This window comes from Meriones unguiculatus, chromosome 19 (assembly GCF_030254825.1).
Source record: "Meriones unguiculatus strain TT.TT164.6M chromosome 19, Bangor_MerUng_6.1, whole genome shotgun sequence".
Classification (NCBI taxonomy): domain Eukaryota; kingdom Metazoa; phylum Chordata; class Mammalia; order Rodentia; family Muridae; genus Meriones; species Meriones unguiculatus.
In genome coordinates, this window is record NC_083366.1 from 37,616,665 (window position 1) to 37,636,318 (window position 19,654).

Here is a 19,654-nt window from a genome sequence, read left to right on the forward strand (position 1 = left end):
GGGTCCCAGTCGCCGTCCTTCCTTCAGCCCCCACTTTTCAGTTGTAATGAGCCTTTCTTGCATACTATTCCTCACCTTGGTTCAGAGTGGCAGAAAAAAAAAAAAAGCTACCTTAGGAGAGATACTGGCAACCTTTTCCTCCTTTGACACTGAACTTGGGGCTCCCCTCTGCATGGGGTTTTCCCTGCCCGCCCTTTACATCCACATACACCACTACTGCAAAAGTGGTACCACCCGTGCCTTGTGGGCAATGTAAACAGCTACAGAAGCATGTCAAAGCAAAGGCTGGGAGGTAAATTATGCCCATCCTACCTTACTCTTCTGTTTTCAAAATAAGCCGAAACCTTTAACCTGTTATCTTTCTTCATGTGTGTTTCTTTTTCATGTCTAGAAAGTCGTTCTGCAATATCAGTGCTTTAAAAAAAATGCTTTTCGTGAATGGATCAAAGAGTGATGACTGGTCTTGTCGGGAAGCGCAAAGATGTGGAACTGGGATTCATCTGCTAGCCTGAGGGAACAATGCTTTGTGTTTCAGAACGTGGTCCTTAGACTTTGAGAATCAGTAGGAATACCCAGCATAGGACCTACTGATGAATCAAATCCTCGTTTTAACAAGGTCTCTGAGTGAGCTCTGGGATCGTGAATGCCTATGAAACAGTTGAACACATGAGCTGTCAAAAACAGAGAGAAGCAAGTGTTTGTCCTTCACTCTCCCAAGCACCCATTTCCTGCCCTTTGGCCTTCTGTAGGACTCATCTGAACTGCCACCTAGGCTCACTCATCTGGCTACTCCTGAGCCTCAGGTAGCTTGTTCTGAGGAATGTTTCCTCATCTGTGAAAGAGGATCTTATTTCAAGGACTTGTGAGAGCCAAATAAGCTGAACACGAGGGAGATTGAGCACATCAACCGTTTGATTTGTGGTAGTCTTTTCAAAAATTGAGGTGAAATTCACATGCTGTAAAATTAGGCATTTTAAAATGAACCATTCAGTAGCATGTCACACATTTGTAATGTCATGCACCGTCCCTATCTGAGTCCAAGACATTATCACCACCCCCAAGTGGCCTTAAGCAGTTGCTGCTATTTCCCGTCCTCCCTGGTTCGAGACATGAGTTCACACAATCTCTCTAGGGATCTTCTCTCCTTAGTGATATTTTACATTAGTTGTAGGAAAAGGCATATGCACTGTTTTTCATCCGTTCCTTTGCTTTGCATGTCTTTTAAAATTGGAATTATTATTAATGAGAGAAACTTAGAGGATAGGTGTAGACCACATTGTTTGTTGATTATGTCTTTTTGTGGTGCGAGGATCCCATTCAGGACCTCATTCATGCTAAGCTCACACTGCTGGCCCCAGGAAGAATAGCTTTAAGCCAAGGATTCCCAAAATATAGACCCACACTGGCGGCATTCATATCACAAGGGAGCTTGTCTGGATTTCAGGTTGTCAGGCCTGCGTCACAATCAATCAAACACAGTTCTGGAGATAGATAGGGCTTAGAAACTCATGTTTTCCTAATCTTCTTGAGGATTCTAGTGCAGGGTCAAGTAAGCGTGTCGTTGCTTGAAAGAAACAAACCCGTGCTGGTGCCTGTAGGTGCCCAGCACACCTTTACCCATCATGTTGTGGCTTAGGAGAAAGACCCAAGCCCACCCCTCCAGAGGAGCGATAGCCAAGCATTTGCCCCTGCTAGCTTGCAGGTGGTCAAGAGGGCAGATTTCCTCCTTTCCCTCATTGGGATGTTGGGATCAGAGGACGAACAAACAGAAAGTATCCAGTTATCCTTGCAGTTACTTAATCCCCTCCCTCCACCCCTGTCCACAGCAGAGGGACAGCAGCAGCAAGCACTGTGACTGCCTCATGTATTTCACACGTCTGGCTTTTGTTGTACTATACTAACGTGCAGAGAGCGTTTCTTTTTGGTTGATTAATGTTCAATTCGAGGTCTATTATGAACCTCAAGGCTTTAATTACTATACTATTACCCAGTCGATTCCTTGCCATTTTAAATTTATGGCCTTTATTATGCCTTGGTATGCGCAACTGCCTAATTTTCTTCCAAATGCATTTTACCTCATTAACCGGGTTTTATTCCATTTTTCTTATTTGTCCAGATTGTTATTTATCTCAGTACCCTGTGTGTATTTTCTGGTTCTGCTTTTTCATCAATCTGACCCTTCATGAATTCTCTTGCTCCTTTCCCTGGGTTGTATCATTCTCTTGCCTGTAGATACAGCTCTGCACTGGGAATTCTCTGCCCCAGCAGTCAGTTATACTCAGTCTTAACTTGGTTGTTTCTAACCTTTTGAATTTCGGCTTCTGACTTGATAGGCTGTATCCATAGCCTTTTAGCCCTGCTCATAAACTTTAAATAGCAGATTAATGCTTAGAGAAGTTTGTTGGTTTGCGCTGTCGTTTTGTCTTTAGGACTATACTATAAAGAAATATTGTTAAAATCATCTCTTAAATATTCTTCTCCTAACTCCCATTCCTGCACTACCTCAGAAAGCTTATTGTTTGCTTAGCTGACTTGCATATTTTCTTGGGTTCTATGAACTCTTATGGGCACCAACCAACACCTTTGTTAAGTCAGACGACCAGCAGGTTCTGGTACACACTAATTTATGAACCACTGTTCTAAAGACTTTGAAGAGAACTGTCTAACTCAGATGTTGTTTCATCAATCCCTTGCATTCAAGACAGGCAACTCTGCTTTGTTTACTGCTATCTTTTGAGATCCCTTTGCCCTTGAGCTGTAAGAATGTTCCAGAAATGCGAATGGAAACCACCCAGAGTAAGAGCTCCTGTGGCTGCTACCCCATTACAGCATCACCATTGCTGCCATCCCGTCTGTGGCACAAGGGGCATAAAGATCTTCACTTCCATGTTTGTTGTCTGTTAATCTTTGCAGGCTTGTGTGGTAGGCCTTTCTGCCCCACTTTTACATGAGAAAAGATACAAATATTCACCATGTCAGGGGTAGAATGTGTCAGAAGTTATCCCACATTGGTTCCCATCCAGGGCCACGATGTTGTATGGTTTAAGCGCAGGCTGCTCAGTATTTCATCTTTCACTTTTCGTCGAACTCCTTAGCAAAGAATGTGTCTGCTGGTGTCAGGCCACCGAAGTACCCAGTTAGGTCCATTTATTTCTGTCCTGTGTGACCTTAGGAAGACTGAACAACATCTCTTTGCCTGTGTCCCTATCTGTGAAGTGGCATGGTGTGGTACTTGAGTGATGCATCCTGTGAGTGAGTGAGAGAAGGTAATCAGAGCAAGGCTCTTAGAACAAGACTGGGAGATAAGCTCTATGGTTGATACCTGCCTTCTGCTGCTGTCTTGACTGCAACCTTGTGGCTCTTTTTAGGTGTATTTTCTCTGGAGCATCACTCCCCTTACCTGTGGATCTGGTGGGCATGTGGCTCTAGTAGCTGGCAGCCCTTCATTCTGACTTGCTGTGGTGTGCTGGCTTGCATGGAAAACCTTCTAGAATTTCAGAGCTCTTGTTTTGCCCACTTAAAACCACCCTTTTAGGACTTTGGTGTGTTTGTTTAATCCTGTGGACTTGTTTAAGATTCATGATAACAACTAGCCTCTTGTGTAGCCTTATTGAGATGGTCTGATACTCTTCTGAGTAACTGTCTCTGGCTTTCTGGGGACCAATCATCATTTCACTGGAGACAGGAGGAAACATGATTCTTGCCTGGCTGCCTAGTCTCTTCAAGAGTAGATGAAGTTGCTTCCTGTTTGCCCTTGCAGGAATCTGGGACTGGGGAAATAATCTAACATTATTCAGGGTCTCTGATGATTCTGTTATTAATGCAAAAACATGCTTGTGTTGGATTACATGAAAGCCAATTGCTACAAATCAAGACTTTTAATTTAGTTCTTGGTCTATTAACAGGTAAGACAGGCATTTCTCTATGTAGACAGAAGACGAGTTTTACAGTTTTTTTTTATGTCATCAAGGTTTTAAGAGTGAATGTTCTATGGTGGTTCTGCATGATTAGTAGTAAGATTTCACTGCCAGAAGCAGGGTGCCATCAGGTGACTTGCCCTAGGGGTCTTTGCTCATCTTCATGTTAGCTCCTTGTAGCTCTGAAGTGGGTTTCTGATTAAATTGGGCCTGTACAAGTTGGTAATAGCACAAGTAGATCTCTAGACCAATTTATGCTAGAAGAACAAGAAGGCTTCTGGCTTGCTTTCATGTAATATGAAAGCCTGGAAGTAACCTTTTACAGTTATGATTTTAGTTTAATTGCTGATGAAAGTGTTGCATGAAATGTTACTGGGCCACAGAAGGATTGGAAGGTGAGGTGCAAGAGAGAGAGAATGTACCCTGACTCTGTGAAGCCTGTTTCAGGCATGTTGATTCCATAATACCATAATGTGGGCATTGTGAAATACCCATAGATCTTGAAGGTGTGGTGCCTTGTGCAAGGCACCATGGGTGATTAACAACTTCATTGCCTGACCCTGTGTCAGAACTGGGCAGTAGTGGCAGTCCCTCCTCCTTAGAGAAAACGGAGTCGACTTTCAGCACTGTCCTCAGGGCCAATGAAGACAGCACTGTGCTTCCTCACACCCTCAGTAGAGTTAAAGCAACAAGATCCAGAGTGAAAGAGCATTTTGAAAGAATGCTTAATGTCCTTAGTCATCAGGGAAATGCAAATCAAAACGATTCTGAGATTCCATCTTACCTCTGTCAAAATGGCTAAAATAAAAAAAAAAAACTCAAGTGACAGCACATGCTGGCAAGGATGTGGAGAAAGGGCAACCCTTCTTTTCCATTGCTGGTGGAAGTGCAAACTTGTACAACCACTTTGGAAATCAATTTGGTGCTTTCTCAGAAAACTGAAAATAATGCTACCTCAAGACCTAGCTATACCACTTCTGGGCATATGCCTGAAAGATGTTCCACCATTCAACAAGGACATTTGCTCAACTATGTTCATAGCAGTTTTATGCATAATAGCCAGAAACTGCAAACAATCTAGATGTCTCTCAACCAAAATATGGATACAGAAATTATTGTTCATTTATACATGGAATACTACTTCACTATTAAAAACAAGGAAATCACAAAATTTACAAATGGACGGAACTAGAAAAGATCATACTGAGTGAGGTAACCCAGAACCAGAAAGACACACATGGTATATACTCCCTTATAAACAAATATTAGCTATATAATATAGGAAAGCTGTACTATAATCCACAGATCTAAAGAAGTTAAATAACAAGAAGGACCCTAGAGAGGATGCTTAATTCTCATTCAGAAGGGCAAATAAAATAGACAACCAGAAGTAGTTGAAGAAAAGGAACAGGACAGGAGCCTACCATAGATGTCCTCTGAAAGACTTTACCTAGCAGGGGATCAAAGCAGATGGTCAGACTCACAGCCAAGCGTTGGGCAGAGCACTGGGAGTCCTATGGAAGAGAAGGAGGATAGAAGGATCTGGAGGGGACAGGAGCTCTGGAAGGAGACCAACAAACCCAACAGATTTGGTTTAGGGGGTCCTGAAGAGACTGATGTAGCAACCAAAGACCATGCATGGAGAGGACCTAGACTCCCTGCTCAGATGTAGCACATAAGCAGCTCAGTCTCCATGTGGGTATACTAGTAAGATGAACAGGATTGTCTCTAACATGGATTCTGATACCTGCTCTTTGATCACTCTCTCCTGGCAGGATGTCCTTGCCAGGCCACAAAGGAAGAAGATTCAGGCAGTCCTAGTAAGACTTGATAGGCCGGTGTCAGATGGTAGGGGAGAAGGGCTCTGCCTTTCTGAGGACTAGGGGTGGGGAATAGGAAGGAAGAGGGAAGGAGGGTGGGGCTGGGAGGAGATGAGTGAGAGAATTACATGTAATTGGGATGTAAAGTAAATAAATTAAAAGAGAGAAAGAGAGTAGAACAGCCTCACCATGGAGGGACATTAACACCCAAGGGGCTCACTCCAGGGCTGGCCTTAAGAACCACTGAATAGATTGTGTCAAGAGTTCAATAGAAAGCAGGAATAAATATGTCAGAGACTAAGTGCTCATCAACAAAGCAATTCTGAAGACAGAGGGTAAGCATGCTCAGTCCAGTCAGTTGGAAATGTGTGTCCACTTGGTACTAAGCATTTAGTATCTTTAGTCAGGCCCATGTCAAGTGAATCACTCATCTACAACAGCTCAAGAAGCCGCGTATTCTGAGGATGTCCAGGGAGTTGGGATGTATGGAAATCTGTGGAGATGCCACAGCAATTTTGGTCATGCACCCTGAAGAACAGATACTCATGTTTACAGAATAATGGAGGTTGGGGAGAAGTGTCTACTTTATTGTAGGGGAACTGGGGTTTCTGGATCTATGTTACTGAGAAACAAACAAACAAACAAACAAAAACAAGGAACCCACAAAAACTTCCATTGGCCTAATTGGACTACAAGCACTGACCTTAAAAAAAATAATTAATTAACTAACTAATTAATTAATTAATTTTTAGATTAATTACAGTTGATTCAGTTTGTATCCCAGCTGTAGCCCCTCCCTCATTTCCTCCCAACCCCACCTTTCCTCTCTCTTCTCCACGCATGCCTCTCCCTCAGTCCACTGATAGGGGAGGTTCTCCTCCCCTTCCATCTGATCCTAGTCTATCAGGTCTCATCAGCAGTGGCTGCATTGTCTTCCTCTGTGGCCTGGTAAGGCTGCTCCCCACTCAGGGGGAGGTGATCAAAGAGCAAGCGACTGAGTTCATGTCAGAGACAGTCCCTGTTCCCCTTACTAGCAAACCTAATTAATACTGAGCTGACATGGGCTACATTTGTGCAGGAGTTCTAGGTTATCTCCATGAATGGTCCTTGGTTGGAGTATCAGTCTCAGAAAAGATCCTTGTGCTCAAGTATACAACAAGGACATTTGCTCAACCATGTTTGTAGCACCTTTATTCGTAATAGCCAGAAGCTGGAAACAACCCAAATGTTCCTCAGTTGAGGAATGGATACAGAAATTATGGTATATTTACACAATGGAATACTACTCAGCAATTAAAAAACAAGGAAATCATGAAATTTGCATGCAAATAGTGAGAACTAGAAAAGATCATCCTGAGTGAGGTATCCCAGAAGCAGAAAAACACACATGGTATATACTCACTTATAAGTGGATATTAGACATACAATATAGGATAATCATACTAAAATCTGTACACCTAAAGAAGCTAATCCAGGAGGACCCTGAGTAAGATGATCAATCCTCATTCAGAAAGGCAAATGGGACAGACATCCTGAAGAGGGAGAAAACAGGGAACAGGAGAGGAGCCTACCACAGAGGGCCTCTGAAAGACTCTACCCAGTAGGGTATCAAAGCAGAGGCTGGACCCATTGGCAAACTTTGGGCAGAGTGCAGGAAATGTTATGAAAAAATGGGGAGAGGGACAGACATGGAGGGGCAGGAGCTCCACAAGGATAGAAAAAAAAAAGACTCACTGAATTTCATGCCAAGTTTATGAAGCCAGTTTATACTCTTATGGGGATAGGCAAGATTTGGTAATGGAACATTAAAAAGAAAAAAAAATTGTTAATTGAGACAGTGTCTCTCTGTGTAGTTCAGACAGTCTTTGAACTCCAAATACTCCTCCCTAAGGCTCCCGAGTATTGGGGTTACAGGTAGCTTGTACTACCATACCCAGCTAACACTTTAAAAAATGAAACTCAAGGTTGGACAGAGGTTAGTTATGGTATAAGAACTCACATCTTCCTATTATACTGTCTTGAGAGGATCATATTGGTAAATACACTCCTCCGTAGTCCTGCGGACATGTTGGAGATCAGTTGATAGGCAATAGGCACAGGCAGCCTGTAAACTACAAAATAGTATATAAAGTTCATTTACTATTATACAGGCATCCAGGATTTTTCTTTTGTAAAACATGCAGATGGTTATAACTTTTTTTTTTTTGGAATGTGACATATTCTAAGATGGGTGGTAATAGAAATTTTAAGATTTCACCCATTGGGAGCTAATACTGCTCCTGCAGAGGACCTGAGCTCAGTTCTCTGCATCCACATCAGGTGCCTCACAGCTTCCTACAACTCCAGCTCCAGGGAATCCAGTGCCTTTTTCTGGCCTTCACAAGCATTGCAGTCATGTGCACCGATGTACCACAGCCCCCATGCTCATATCATTAAAATGAAAACAAACCAACCAGCAAACATTTAGACTTTATTTTGGTTTCTCTCTGTGCTGGCTATTTCTAAGTCAACTTGACAGAAACTAGAGTTGTTTAAGAGAAAGAGACTTCAATTGAGACAGTGCCTCCCTCAGACTCCAGCACAGGCTTGTTTTGTTGTTGCTGTCGTTTTGAGACAGAATTTCTCTGTATAGTCCTGGCTAGAACTCCCTCTGTAGATCAGCCTTGAACTCAGAGTTTTACCTGACTCTCCCTTCCAAGTTCTGGGATCAAAGGAGTATGCCACCATTCCCAATTGGCATGTCTTCAGTTACTGATATGAGACAGCCCAGCCTATTGTGATAGCACTGCACATGGGCTGATGGGCTTTGGTGCTGTAAGAAGCAAGCCCTGAGGAACAAGCCAGTAAGAAGCAGCTTCCGTGGTCTCTGCATCAGCTTCTGCTCCCAGGTTCCTGCCCTGTTTGGGTTTCTATCCTAAGTGCCTTTGATGATGAACAGCAATAAAAGAGAAGCAAAATAAACCCTTTCCTCCCCATTATGTTCATCATAGCAATAGAAACCCTAATTAAGACACTGTCCCATTGTATAATTTAACAGTAAAGAACAAAATAAAGATTAAGAAGTATTCATTGATATTTCTAAATGGAGCTTTTCTAAATGGTTCAGATAGACATGACTTATTTGAAAGTATTGGAATTGAACGTACTCATTTAGGTGTGTTTTTTTAAAAAGCTACTGCCTTGTTTAAGCATTCTCTCACTATAGTAAAACCTCATTAGTAATAGTTGTAATAATAATTTCTAAGTCATTCCAGTAAAATTTTCCAGCTTAATACTTGAACAAGGAACTTTAAATACTGTGTCTGCCTTGACTATAAGGATAAGGAAGGAATATTTGTTTTTCTTCAGGCAGGTAAATATGAGAAGATAGACGAGGCGTTAAAAAGTGAAGAGAAGGGCTTCTCTGAGCGATTTACATATTGATTACTTAAATTACTACTTAATTTAGTGCCTGCTAATAAACTGTGCCTTGGAAATGTTTCCTGAACATTTATTGGCTGCAGTAATTCTACCTAGTGTATGCGGATCACATCCTCATTAAATATTGATGCACTCATGAAATGTTAATAGAATGTTAATGTGAAATACAGGGGAATGCGCTCCCTGGGAGCCTGGAGTGAGATGTGAGCTACCTGTCTCTGGCTTTGCTTTATGTCCTGTCTTCTTGCTGTTTCCTTCAGTTTGTTTCCTCGTTATCAGGAGATTCGCATTTCTCCCTGATCAGCTGTCTCGGATACAATTTCTTAAAAAGAGAAATAAGATTTTTCTGACTGATGAGAATGCATGTGCCTTCCCAAACTGGATTTCCTGCTTTGAACCAGCAAGAAGTCTGTTACAGGAAGTGGGGGTGGGGTGGGGGTGGGGAGAGGTTAGGCATGAGGTCTGGGGAGACTCTTCACAGCATACCATGTGCAGGGAGTGAGGCTTCCAGGCCTCAGGAGATGACCACGTCTGGAGGGCTCACTGCTCTGAGGGTTCACGTCATGGCACTCTTGACAGCAGCCTTGTGTGCAGCGATAAGTCAGCTTCACATCGATCTTCCATTGATCTCTTTCCTTGTCCCCTTCATTCTCTTGCCTGTGCCCCTGCTGACATCTGGGTTTCCATAGCCACTCTGCTCCAGCCTGGCCTTCTTGGGTTCTGGGCTCCAGATGCTGCCCTGCAGGTCCAGGTCCCTCCACTCATAGAGCAGACAGTGTGCCTGGTGTTCTCATGTACACCTAGTCACCCAAGGGGCTTGACCTTTATCCCTCTAGCTAGGATGTTTCCCTGCTCACAGACCTTGATCTTGATCACAGGGTCTTGATCTTCCTCTGACTCTCAATAACCAGGGAAACAACCGTGACCTTCTGACGCAGATTCCCAGGCTGTCCCTCTCCACAGCTTGTGCAATGGATTGGAACTGCGTGTTAGCTTTTCATATTTGTCTTCAGAATAAGTGCACAAAGAGGTCAGGACCCTTGTCTGTCTTGCCCCCTAGCTTAAGGAGTCTAGCCATCTTCCTGGAAGCCAACAGGTGCTCAGTTAAGGTTGTTGCTTAAGTGAATAAAATACCTCCCTGGCCACCAACGAGTTCATAGTCTATAGAGGTGCATTAGTCTATTTTGTGCTGCTGTAACAGAAATGTCCAAGGAAGAATAACTCCACAAAGAAAAGAGGTTTATTTTGGCTCACAGTTCTTGGGCTTACAAGGCTAAGGCCCCACATATGGTGATAGCCTTTGTGGTGAGAGTCCTGAGGTGTCACAGGACATACAACATGACGAAACACAAGAAATGCGCTCTCTCTCTCTCTCTCTCTCTCTCTCTCTCTCTCTCTCTCTCTCTCTCCCTGGTGTCTGTTTTGTCTGTTTACCTATCCCTCTTCTTCTTCCCATCTATTCTCCTCACCCCCTTTATAAGACCATCAACATTTAGTCATGGGTATTTCCCTGATGACCTGATCAGCATTCAGCCAAGATTATCACCCTGATAACCTGACCTGGTCCAGATCACCCACACAAGCCTCTCCCCTAAACTCCAGTCTTCATCCCTCACAGTGGAGATTAAATTTCAGCACAGCCTTGGGGAACACTCAGACTGTCTCCAAACTATGTTAAAGGAGAAACGTACACAGCACAGCATCCTTGTAGATGCTCCTGGAATGCCAATGTCTGAAGTGGTATGGCAGCTAAGGGGATAGCGGCCCAGCCTTACAGGGGAAGAGTTCCAACCATAGCTTCAGAGATGTCTAATGTGGTTTTATGTGTGTGTGTGAGGTAAGCAGCCTCCTCAAGTATTATTGCTTTTGCTGACATACAATTTTGGACTTTATTTACTTGGGATAGCTAGTGTGTTCTGTTTTTGTTTTATCTAGTGAAAAATAGATCCCTTAGGTTTAAGTAGTAAGATCATTTTGAGCTAGCTATAGGAGACAAGAGAATTTCTTATAAAAAGCAGAATTTTCAGAAGATGGACTGGGGGTCCAAACTTAGACTACAGGGACATATCTTCTATATGAAAAATAGGAGAGCTGGGATCCATAGATGCTCCCCATGTTTTTATTTTCTTTGTCACTATCATCCATGTAACTCCTAGCTCATACTCCACAGATGCTGTCAGCATGGGGAGGCCTATTTCCCTATTACATTCGTTACTTTTGTCACTGTGACTTTCCTACTGACTGAAAGAACTGAAGAAAGCTTGGCTTTTTATTCTAGTTCATGGATGCACAGGTGTCAGGCTAGCAATGGAGTCAGAGCACAAGGCAAAGCAAAGTGGGTGACATCATTGCAGGTAAGAAGAAGAGAAAACAGAATACAGGAAGCAGCCAGGCAAGGTGGTCCATGCCTGTAATCCTAATACTTGGGGAGGCAGAGGCAGGAGGATCTCTGTGAGTTCTGGATAGCCAAGGCTACACAGAGAAATCCTGTCTAAAAACAAAAAAAAAAAAAAAGGGTGAAGATATAGCCCGCATCTATAGTCCCAGTAGCCTGCTTCACCTGGACAGACTCCATCTCCTTCATTTTACCACCTCTAAAACTGCTATCCTCTTATGGCTCCATCAAGGAATCTACCCATTGATTAGGTCAGAGCCCCGTGACAGAATAATTTCTGGAAATGCCCTTCCAGACACACCCAGAGTTGTGTGCCCCCAAGCCCAGGTGGTTTATATTCCAATCAGGTTGGTGACAAAAGCAATTAGTTATTTGGGGAAGTCTAGTTGGTCTAACGGCTGTGTTCCCAGGCATGATTTAGTGAGATCACGCCAAAATAAGGAACTTTTAGCAGGAGATAAGCTATGAAAATATTGAAGTTGCAGAGTTGCTGTTCCTGAGGAAGAGAGATGGGAGACAAGGGTGAAGTCCTGACACTTAAGTAGTAAGTCTATATTGTTTCTTCTTGAAAAAGTGCTTCGTGGTCTCCACAGCGCAGATGAAAACCAACCAGCCAAGCGAAACACCTTCCTGAAGGCCAGGGAGCTGTAGAAGGCCTGAAAATATAAAAATTCTAATGTTCTCTGTGTTCTGTGTTGGCTGGGCCCCAACAGTCACAGGTGGAAGATCACCCGTAGGTTGGGGTGATCCTCCTTTTGTCTTTCTCAGAGTGAACCCAGAGTCTTGTGTGTTTGGTTGTAGAATTTCTTTTCTGACCAGCCCCTCCTCTCCACACAGATCGTGCTTGAGAACAGCAGCCGGGAAGATAAGCATGAGTGCCCCTTCGGCCGCAGCAGTATAGAACTGACCAAGATGCTCTGTGAGATCCTGAAAGTGGGCGAGCTGCGTAAGTACAAGGCATGCGCCCCACGGGGCCCAAGTCTGGCAAACCCTCACCTTCCGACGTGGAGCATCCGTCTATATGATGAATTCCTAGAGTGAGGACACCTGCCTTCGCTGTGGGTCCAGTCTCTGGCTCAGGTCTCCTGTGTGTGTGTTTCCACACATCTGCTCTGTACAGAAACACTAAAGGCTCCAGGAAGAGAGAGCTCTGCAGGTGTTGTGGCCCTTTCCAAAATTATAAAAACGAGTACGTAATGCAGCTGCCTCGCTGTTGGCTAGGTACAAGATGTGTGGCTTTCTCCCTTGTGTTCTAGTCTTCTTGTAGACTATTTCCTCTCCTTTCTCTTGAAACAATTTTTCTCTATAAAGGAAAATTGAGTACTTTAATGAAATTCTCTTGCTACCAGTGTTTCAGTCGCAAGGAATATTTACTCTATAAAGAAAGAATTATTATTGAAGAAAAGGAGTAGCCAAAAATGAAGAATTGGTCAGAGATATGCTTTGGGCTCTTTTTTGTGCTCATATTACAAAGTTTATGAAAGGACATCCAGGAATAGAGATAATATCGTCTGCCTGTTCATTTGTTGGTGCACATCATGCTTTAGCATGAACGCGGGTGTAACTTTCCCTGTTGTCCTTGCCAATGCCAAGACTCTTGAAAGCAGCTGATTCTCACCTCTTCTACCGTCTATGAAACTGGCACATGCGCGCAAAGCCTTTCTCTTAGACTTCATAACACGAGTGCCAGAGAAGACTGTTTAAATCAGGAAAATGTTGGGAGTGGTGTGTGCTTCTGTTGTGAGGAACACAGATATGTGGCCACCTGTTTTGAGAAAGTAAAATAATGTTGTAGAGTGATTAATCAAGAGGATCCTGATCATTAAATTGAAAAGGTAACTATTTTTTTATTTACATTGTAAAGCAAACTACAGGTACTGTTGAGAAAAAAAAAATGAGAAAGTTTAGGGATAAATAAAGAAAAAAAAACTGACAAGTTGAGCTATTGGACCATGTAGGAGCCGGTCATCTTTCAATGACTGTCAGCTGGGTGAAGGAGCCAACGATGGGATGGAACTGACAAGGAAGGCCATCACCTAAAAGGCCCAGCACTTCAGAGTTACATTAGGACTCGGGCAGCATACCCAGGGGAGACTTAATTGATGCTCTTCACTGAGTGTTGAGATTTCAGCTCTCGGGCATCCCTGATGTGAGTTGCCTGCCTCTTCCCTAATGGAGGTGGTTGTCTGTGGTATTCCTTACTGTTTGTTCAGCTTAAGTATGTAAGTCTTAAGTCAAACCACCCCCATGTACTCTCTCCATGAGATGACAATTTCATGTTGATCTCAGTTTCGTGGAGGGAATTGTTTAAAGTCACTTACCAAGAAGGCTGTCTGAATCTTTTCATTTCTAAAAAAAAAAATGTAAAGACAACCAGGAATTCCATGTCCAAGTGAGTGAATTGCATTGCCTCTTTTTCCGTCTTCCCGTATCGTATGTTGGCATTCTTGGTCTCGTTGTGAGGGAAACAGGAGGAAAGCTCTTGTGCTGTGATGTTGACTGCACTGCTTTCTGTTTCTCTCCTTGGCCCTGATGTCTTCCCCAACAGTGGCAAAGCAGCAGGGGAGGCAATGTTGGCAGTACAGAGGAGCTACGTTCTCTCTGGCACCAAGGTGTCTTGGAGTAATTAGTCGCCTGAGTCATTGTGCCCTTCTAGCTGTCTCTGGTACCCAGGATTGAAAACCTAGAATAGTAACATTTGGAGTGAAGACCTGAGAGATGTCTTCACTTTATAACTGAGAGTGCAGAAGTGTTAGTGTGAGGAGCCTGCTAGAGACAAAATACTCAACTTGAAGGGACTGGCTAGGGAGGCACGGTCAGATCTGGAGTGGGTTGTGGGTAAGGGAAATGTGGACCTGATCTGAGTTGGCCCTCAGGTCATGGGGCCATTCTGGTAAAGGAAAGAAACCAAGGTGACAGGAGTCCGAGGCGGCAGCCGTCTAGCAAGTCATTGCTGTGTGTCTGTGACTGCAATACTAGGGTAACGATGAAGACAATTGGTCCATTTGCACAATGGATAGTGGCACACTGCTGCAGGTGCTCTGCTTACGTCTCCCACCTTTCAGTGAAGAAAGTCTTTGGCTTTCTGCACACGGTGCATGTGCCAGTGCCTCTGTACCGAGGCTCGATTTGGTTGGCAGAGTAGTGGTACTGTCCTTTCACCTAAGATAAGGTACTTGCATCCATTTGCTCAACTAAAATCTACTGAACATTTATGATGTGTTGCATGCTGCAGCTGTGGGTGCAACAGATAGGGTCTCTCTCCACAGAAACTTCCAGAATTTTCTTAAATCTCAGAAAGTGAAAAGATGAGCTGGAATCCGTTATCCTGTGATTCTTTTTTTAATTTTGCTTATATGCTTTATTTTTTGTTTTCTTTTTTATGTTTTTATGTTTTTTCTTTCTTTATTGTTTATTACAATTGATTGGACCAGTATTTTTTTTAATGCTCTATTGGTCTCCTTATAGGGCTCCTGTCCCTTACAGAACTTTCTATCTCCCCCTGCTTTCCTAAAATTCCCTGAAAAGTTTGCCTATGAGTTTCAGCCTCTGCTTTGATACCTGGATCAGTAGAGTCTTCCAGAGGCCATCTGTGGTAGGTTCCTGTCTGGTTCCCTGTCTTCTCCTGCTTCCAATGTCTATCGTGTTTGTCCTTCTGAATGAGGATAGAGTATCTTCCGTAGGGTCCTCCTTCTTGATTAGCTTCCTTAGGAGTTTAGATTTTAGTATGTTTACCCTATATTACATGTCCAATAACCACTTAGGAGTGAGTATGTAATACCATGTGTGTCTTTCTGCTTCAGAATCTTTTCTAGTTCCATCATTTACCTGAAAATTTCATGATTTCCTCATTTTTATAATAGCCGAGTGTATCCTGTGATTTTTAAAAATACTAAGTTTTTAAAAAATAATGCCTATGTGTAATAAAATTATGCCTGTTTGTAATACAGAACAGTTTTTTTTATATTTTGATAGTTTTATGTTTGACTTTCCAATTTGACCTCCTGCTTGACATCATCTGCAAGGGCCATTCTGAGCATCTTTCAAGGCCTACGAAGTGTTTTCACCTTTCTGAAGTGAAACATGCCCAAATGAGTTGTTTTCTGCCCATAAAATATAAAAGGACGGCTGTACTCTGATTGAATGCTAGACATCAAATGATAAAACACCCCATGGTAAGAGGAAAATTGCTTTTTAAAAATGGATTGCCTTTCGCCCAGTGACATATTAAATATGTTCCTAATATAAAAAAACAAATTTGAATGCACCCTTATGTTGAATTAGATACCTATTTTTTTTCCTCTAAGGCAGATTAGTTTCGTGTGCAAATTCATCTGCTTTTGGTTTATTTGCCGCCCCCCCCCCATTCCCAAGTTCACAGTTCTCAGTACTTCTCAGATTTGTGTGAATAATTGACCTTGAAAACCATGGTCATTTTAACTCTGTTAGCAAATGCTGAGACCAAAGAAGTGCCCAGTTAAAAATCTAACCAGAGGGGAAGAAAAGATGTTTACAAATAGGAAGATTTAATTTTCTAGAAATTATTTCTCCTTTGATTTTAATTTTAGGTCTCTTGAGGAAATCTGGTTTGGAAGTGCCAATTATAATTTGGTATCTAAAGCAAACATTAAATTATAGATACTAAATATATGTTAATATTTTTTAGGTTGCTTAAGTATACACATGCATTATTTTGCTTCCTAGTTATTGGGATGTCAAGATGCAAATGTATCACTAATAGTATGGCTTAAAATAATATCTATTTTTATTCTCAGGATGCTTTGTTGAGGTTATTTAACTGAAGTCTGTAACACTCAAGATTAATAATGTCTGTGTTTGTTAATGAAGGGAGTTCCTGCTCTGAGGACATTGTGTGTGGAGTCCCTCACTAAACTGCACTCAGGAACTGTGCATACAATGAGGTAGAAAAAGGCAATAATGGCATTTGGAGGTCTGAAGGAACCAACTTAGAACATAGCCACTTGTTGGGTGTCTCAGCATGCTTCTCCACTATTTTGAGCTTCTAGCCCCTTCTCTATAAAATAATACCTGTTATGCAGTTGTTGGGGCTTACATGAAACAATGCAAATTGCTTTAGTTGAAACACCAGTAGGATTCCTTTGTGTGTGTGTGTGTGTGTGTCTTTTCAAGTGGCTTAGTCTTACTTTCCATTAGAAAATGGGAGGTTCAGTGAATGAGGGATGGTGTTTCTACCTTAGTGGGAGATGGTATAGTAACTGTTTCTTCACTCTACCTATTGCTCAGATTTACTATAGTCAGCCCTTTATGTATGTGGAATCTAGATACACAGAACTGTCCAACTCTGGGTTTAAACTATTGGGAAAATAAATTTTGTCCATATTGAACATGTACAAACCTTTCCCCTTCTCATTGTTGTTTAATACAGCAGTGAATATTTATGTATCATTTATAGTGTGTTAATCAATATAAACTACTTAGAAATCATTTCAAGCATATGGGAAGCTATGCACAGGTTGTATCCAAACATTGCATCTTTTTTGTAAAGTTGGAGCAACCTTGGATTTGGGTGTCTGATGAGTTTAGGATGCTCTACCCCCATGGATAGAGAAGAACAACTTCAGTCTTTTAAACTTGCCTTCTCCATGAGGCTCTTTGAGAGGAAGACATATGTTTTCCTCAGTTTCAGTTTTAAATCCAAAAAGAATCCTTAACAAAGCTGGCCACGATCACACATAGCCAGGGACAGCCTTGTGAAATTGGCAGTCCTAGACAAAAGAATAAAACTGAATGGAAAGAGGAGTAAGCTTTCAAGATGGAAAATATATGTTAATTTTCTTGGAGTTTGTTAAGGTGGTGGGAAGGGGTGATGCCCTTTCTTACAGGAGGAAGAATATAAGTAAATCCATATGATTGCTGCAGAGCTGAGTCCTTAGAAAAATGTTAGCTCCCAGGTGCGAAGAAACAAGGAAATAGCTGTGTTTTGTCGTTGTTATAACAGTTTTTTTTTTTTTCACAAAGAATGAATGTAAACTAAATTTTTGATACAAATAGAGTAATTGCTATAAACATGGTTGAGCAAGTGTCCTTTTTGTGTACTTGAACAAACTTTGGGTATATACCTAGCAGTGGTATAGCTGGGTCTGGAGGAAGCACTATTCCTATTTGTCTTAGAAAGCGCCAGATAGCTTTCCAGAGTGGTTGTACCAGTTTACATTCCCACCAGCAGTGGAGGAGGGTTCCCCTTTCTCCACAACCTCTCCAGCATGTGTTATCGCTTGAGTTTTTCATCTTGGCCATTCTGATGGGTGTAAGGTGATATCTCAGGGTTGTTTTGATTTGCATTTCCCTGATGGCTAATGAGGCTGAGCGCATCTGAAAGACTCTAACTAGCAGTGTTTTCAAAGCAAAGACTCATGACCAAACCTTTGGCAGAGTACAGGGAATCATAAGAAAGAAGGGGAGTTAGTCTGATGGGGAAAGGATAGGAGCTCCACAAGGACCAAATATATCTGGGCACAGAGTCTTTTCTGAGACTGACATTCAACCAAGGACCATGTATGGATATAACCTAGAACCTCCACTCAGATGTAGCCTGTGGTAGCTCAGTAACCAATTGGTTTCCCAAAGTGAGGGGAACAGGGACTATTTCTAACAGGAACTCAATGACTGGCTCTTTGGTCTCCCCACCCCCAAAGGGCGGAGCAGTCCTGTTAGGCCACAGAGGAGGGCTTTGCAGCCAGTCCTGAAGATACCTGATAAAACAGGATCAGATGAATGGGGAGGAGGTCCCCCCATCAGTGGACTTGGAAAGGGGCACGGTGGAGATGAGGGAGGGAGGGAGGGACTGGGAGGGAATGAGGGATCGGGACACGGCTGGGATACAGAGTTAATAAAATGTAACTGATAAAAAAAATAAATAAATGTTTATTCACTTGTTTGCTAAAAAAAAAAAAAAAAAAAAACAAATAGAGTAATTGCATACCTGTTGCACTTACCTTCATCCACTAGCTGTGAGGCACAACTATATGCTAAAGTCACTATGACACAAACTTAGAGAACATTTTCTGTATCCCTCAGATGCCCACTATCATTAGATCATGTGAAGTGGCCACTTCACATGATCTAATGATAGTTAAAATCCTTTGCAATCTATAGCATTTCATTGACAGAAGACTAATGTCTCTGGGAAGCGTTTTTTTGTTTTGTTTTGTTTTTTATTTCTGTTCTTGGAATGGGCAAGGGTGAGAAAGGTGTGATAGAGAGGCATAAGAGCTTATACATGTGGGGACCATAAAACTTAAGAGTAGTAGAACCTCAAGAATATAGCCAAGTAACCCTGGCTAGGGAGATAGTGTGAGTTGCTGTTGAAAATGCCAGCAAGGTGGGAATTCTGAAGGTTCCATGTAGTTGAGAAGGAGGATTTGGGGGAACAAGCGAATGGAGGCGATGTCATCTGTAGAAGCAAGTGTGAAATCATAACTATTTGTCATCCAGAGGGGTTTGGTCCTGACTATGAAGGCCAACAGAATAGAAAGACTTTGGTTCTCAGAAAGGTATCCTAGTCATGAACATTACATTCTAGAGTTTGATTATCTACTGAATGTGAAGAGGACGTGTAAGAATGATAATGTGAAAAAAGAAGAAGAAGAATGATAACAAACCTTGCCCTGCCCTGATAATGCAGCACTGAGGGTGATTTCATCTATGTACAGTAGAAATCCCAGCTGATTGCATGAGGGCAGAGTCAGTCATGTCCCAAGGCCAATTAACTATGAGCTATGCCTTCAACAATCCAAGTTCCTTCCATTTGTGTTCTGCTGATAGCAGAATGGTGGCTCCTGTCACATAGACCAGAAGCCATTTTGGTCATGTCTCTGTGTGTGAATGTTTCTAGAGGTCATCCCACAAAGTCCCTTGTGTGTTATCAATCGCTGCCACCTTGGCCTCTGCCTAATCCAGGTGTTAAAACAGGGAATGGGGCTGGTCCAGGTCAGACCAGTCATTGTTGCTAATTAGACTAGAAGCACAGCAAAAGCCTTCCCTTTGTGTGTGACACCAGATGTTCCCCATAGCTAAGAGCACCAGAGTTCTATTCTAATAGTGAAACGCTCTCTTGGAAC

At 42.4% G+C, this 19,654-nt stretch overlaps 1 protein-coding gene across 4 annotated transcripts in view; it reads left to right on the plus strand.

The window, feature by feature from the left end:
• Elmo1 (engulfment and cell motility 1) overlaps positions 1–19,654 on the plus strand; it is a 521,602-nt gene that overhangs the window by 275,821 nt on the left and 226,127 nt on the right. For all 4 annotated transcript variants that reach the window (XM_060372629.1, XM_060372632.1, XM_060372630.1 and 1 more), the window contains one exon: positions 12,390–12,498. In XM_060372629.1, the coding sequence (XP_060228612.1) occupies positions 12,390–12,498 (109 nt within the window). The remainder of the gene's footprint in view (positions 1–12,389; positions 12,499–19,654) is intronic.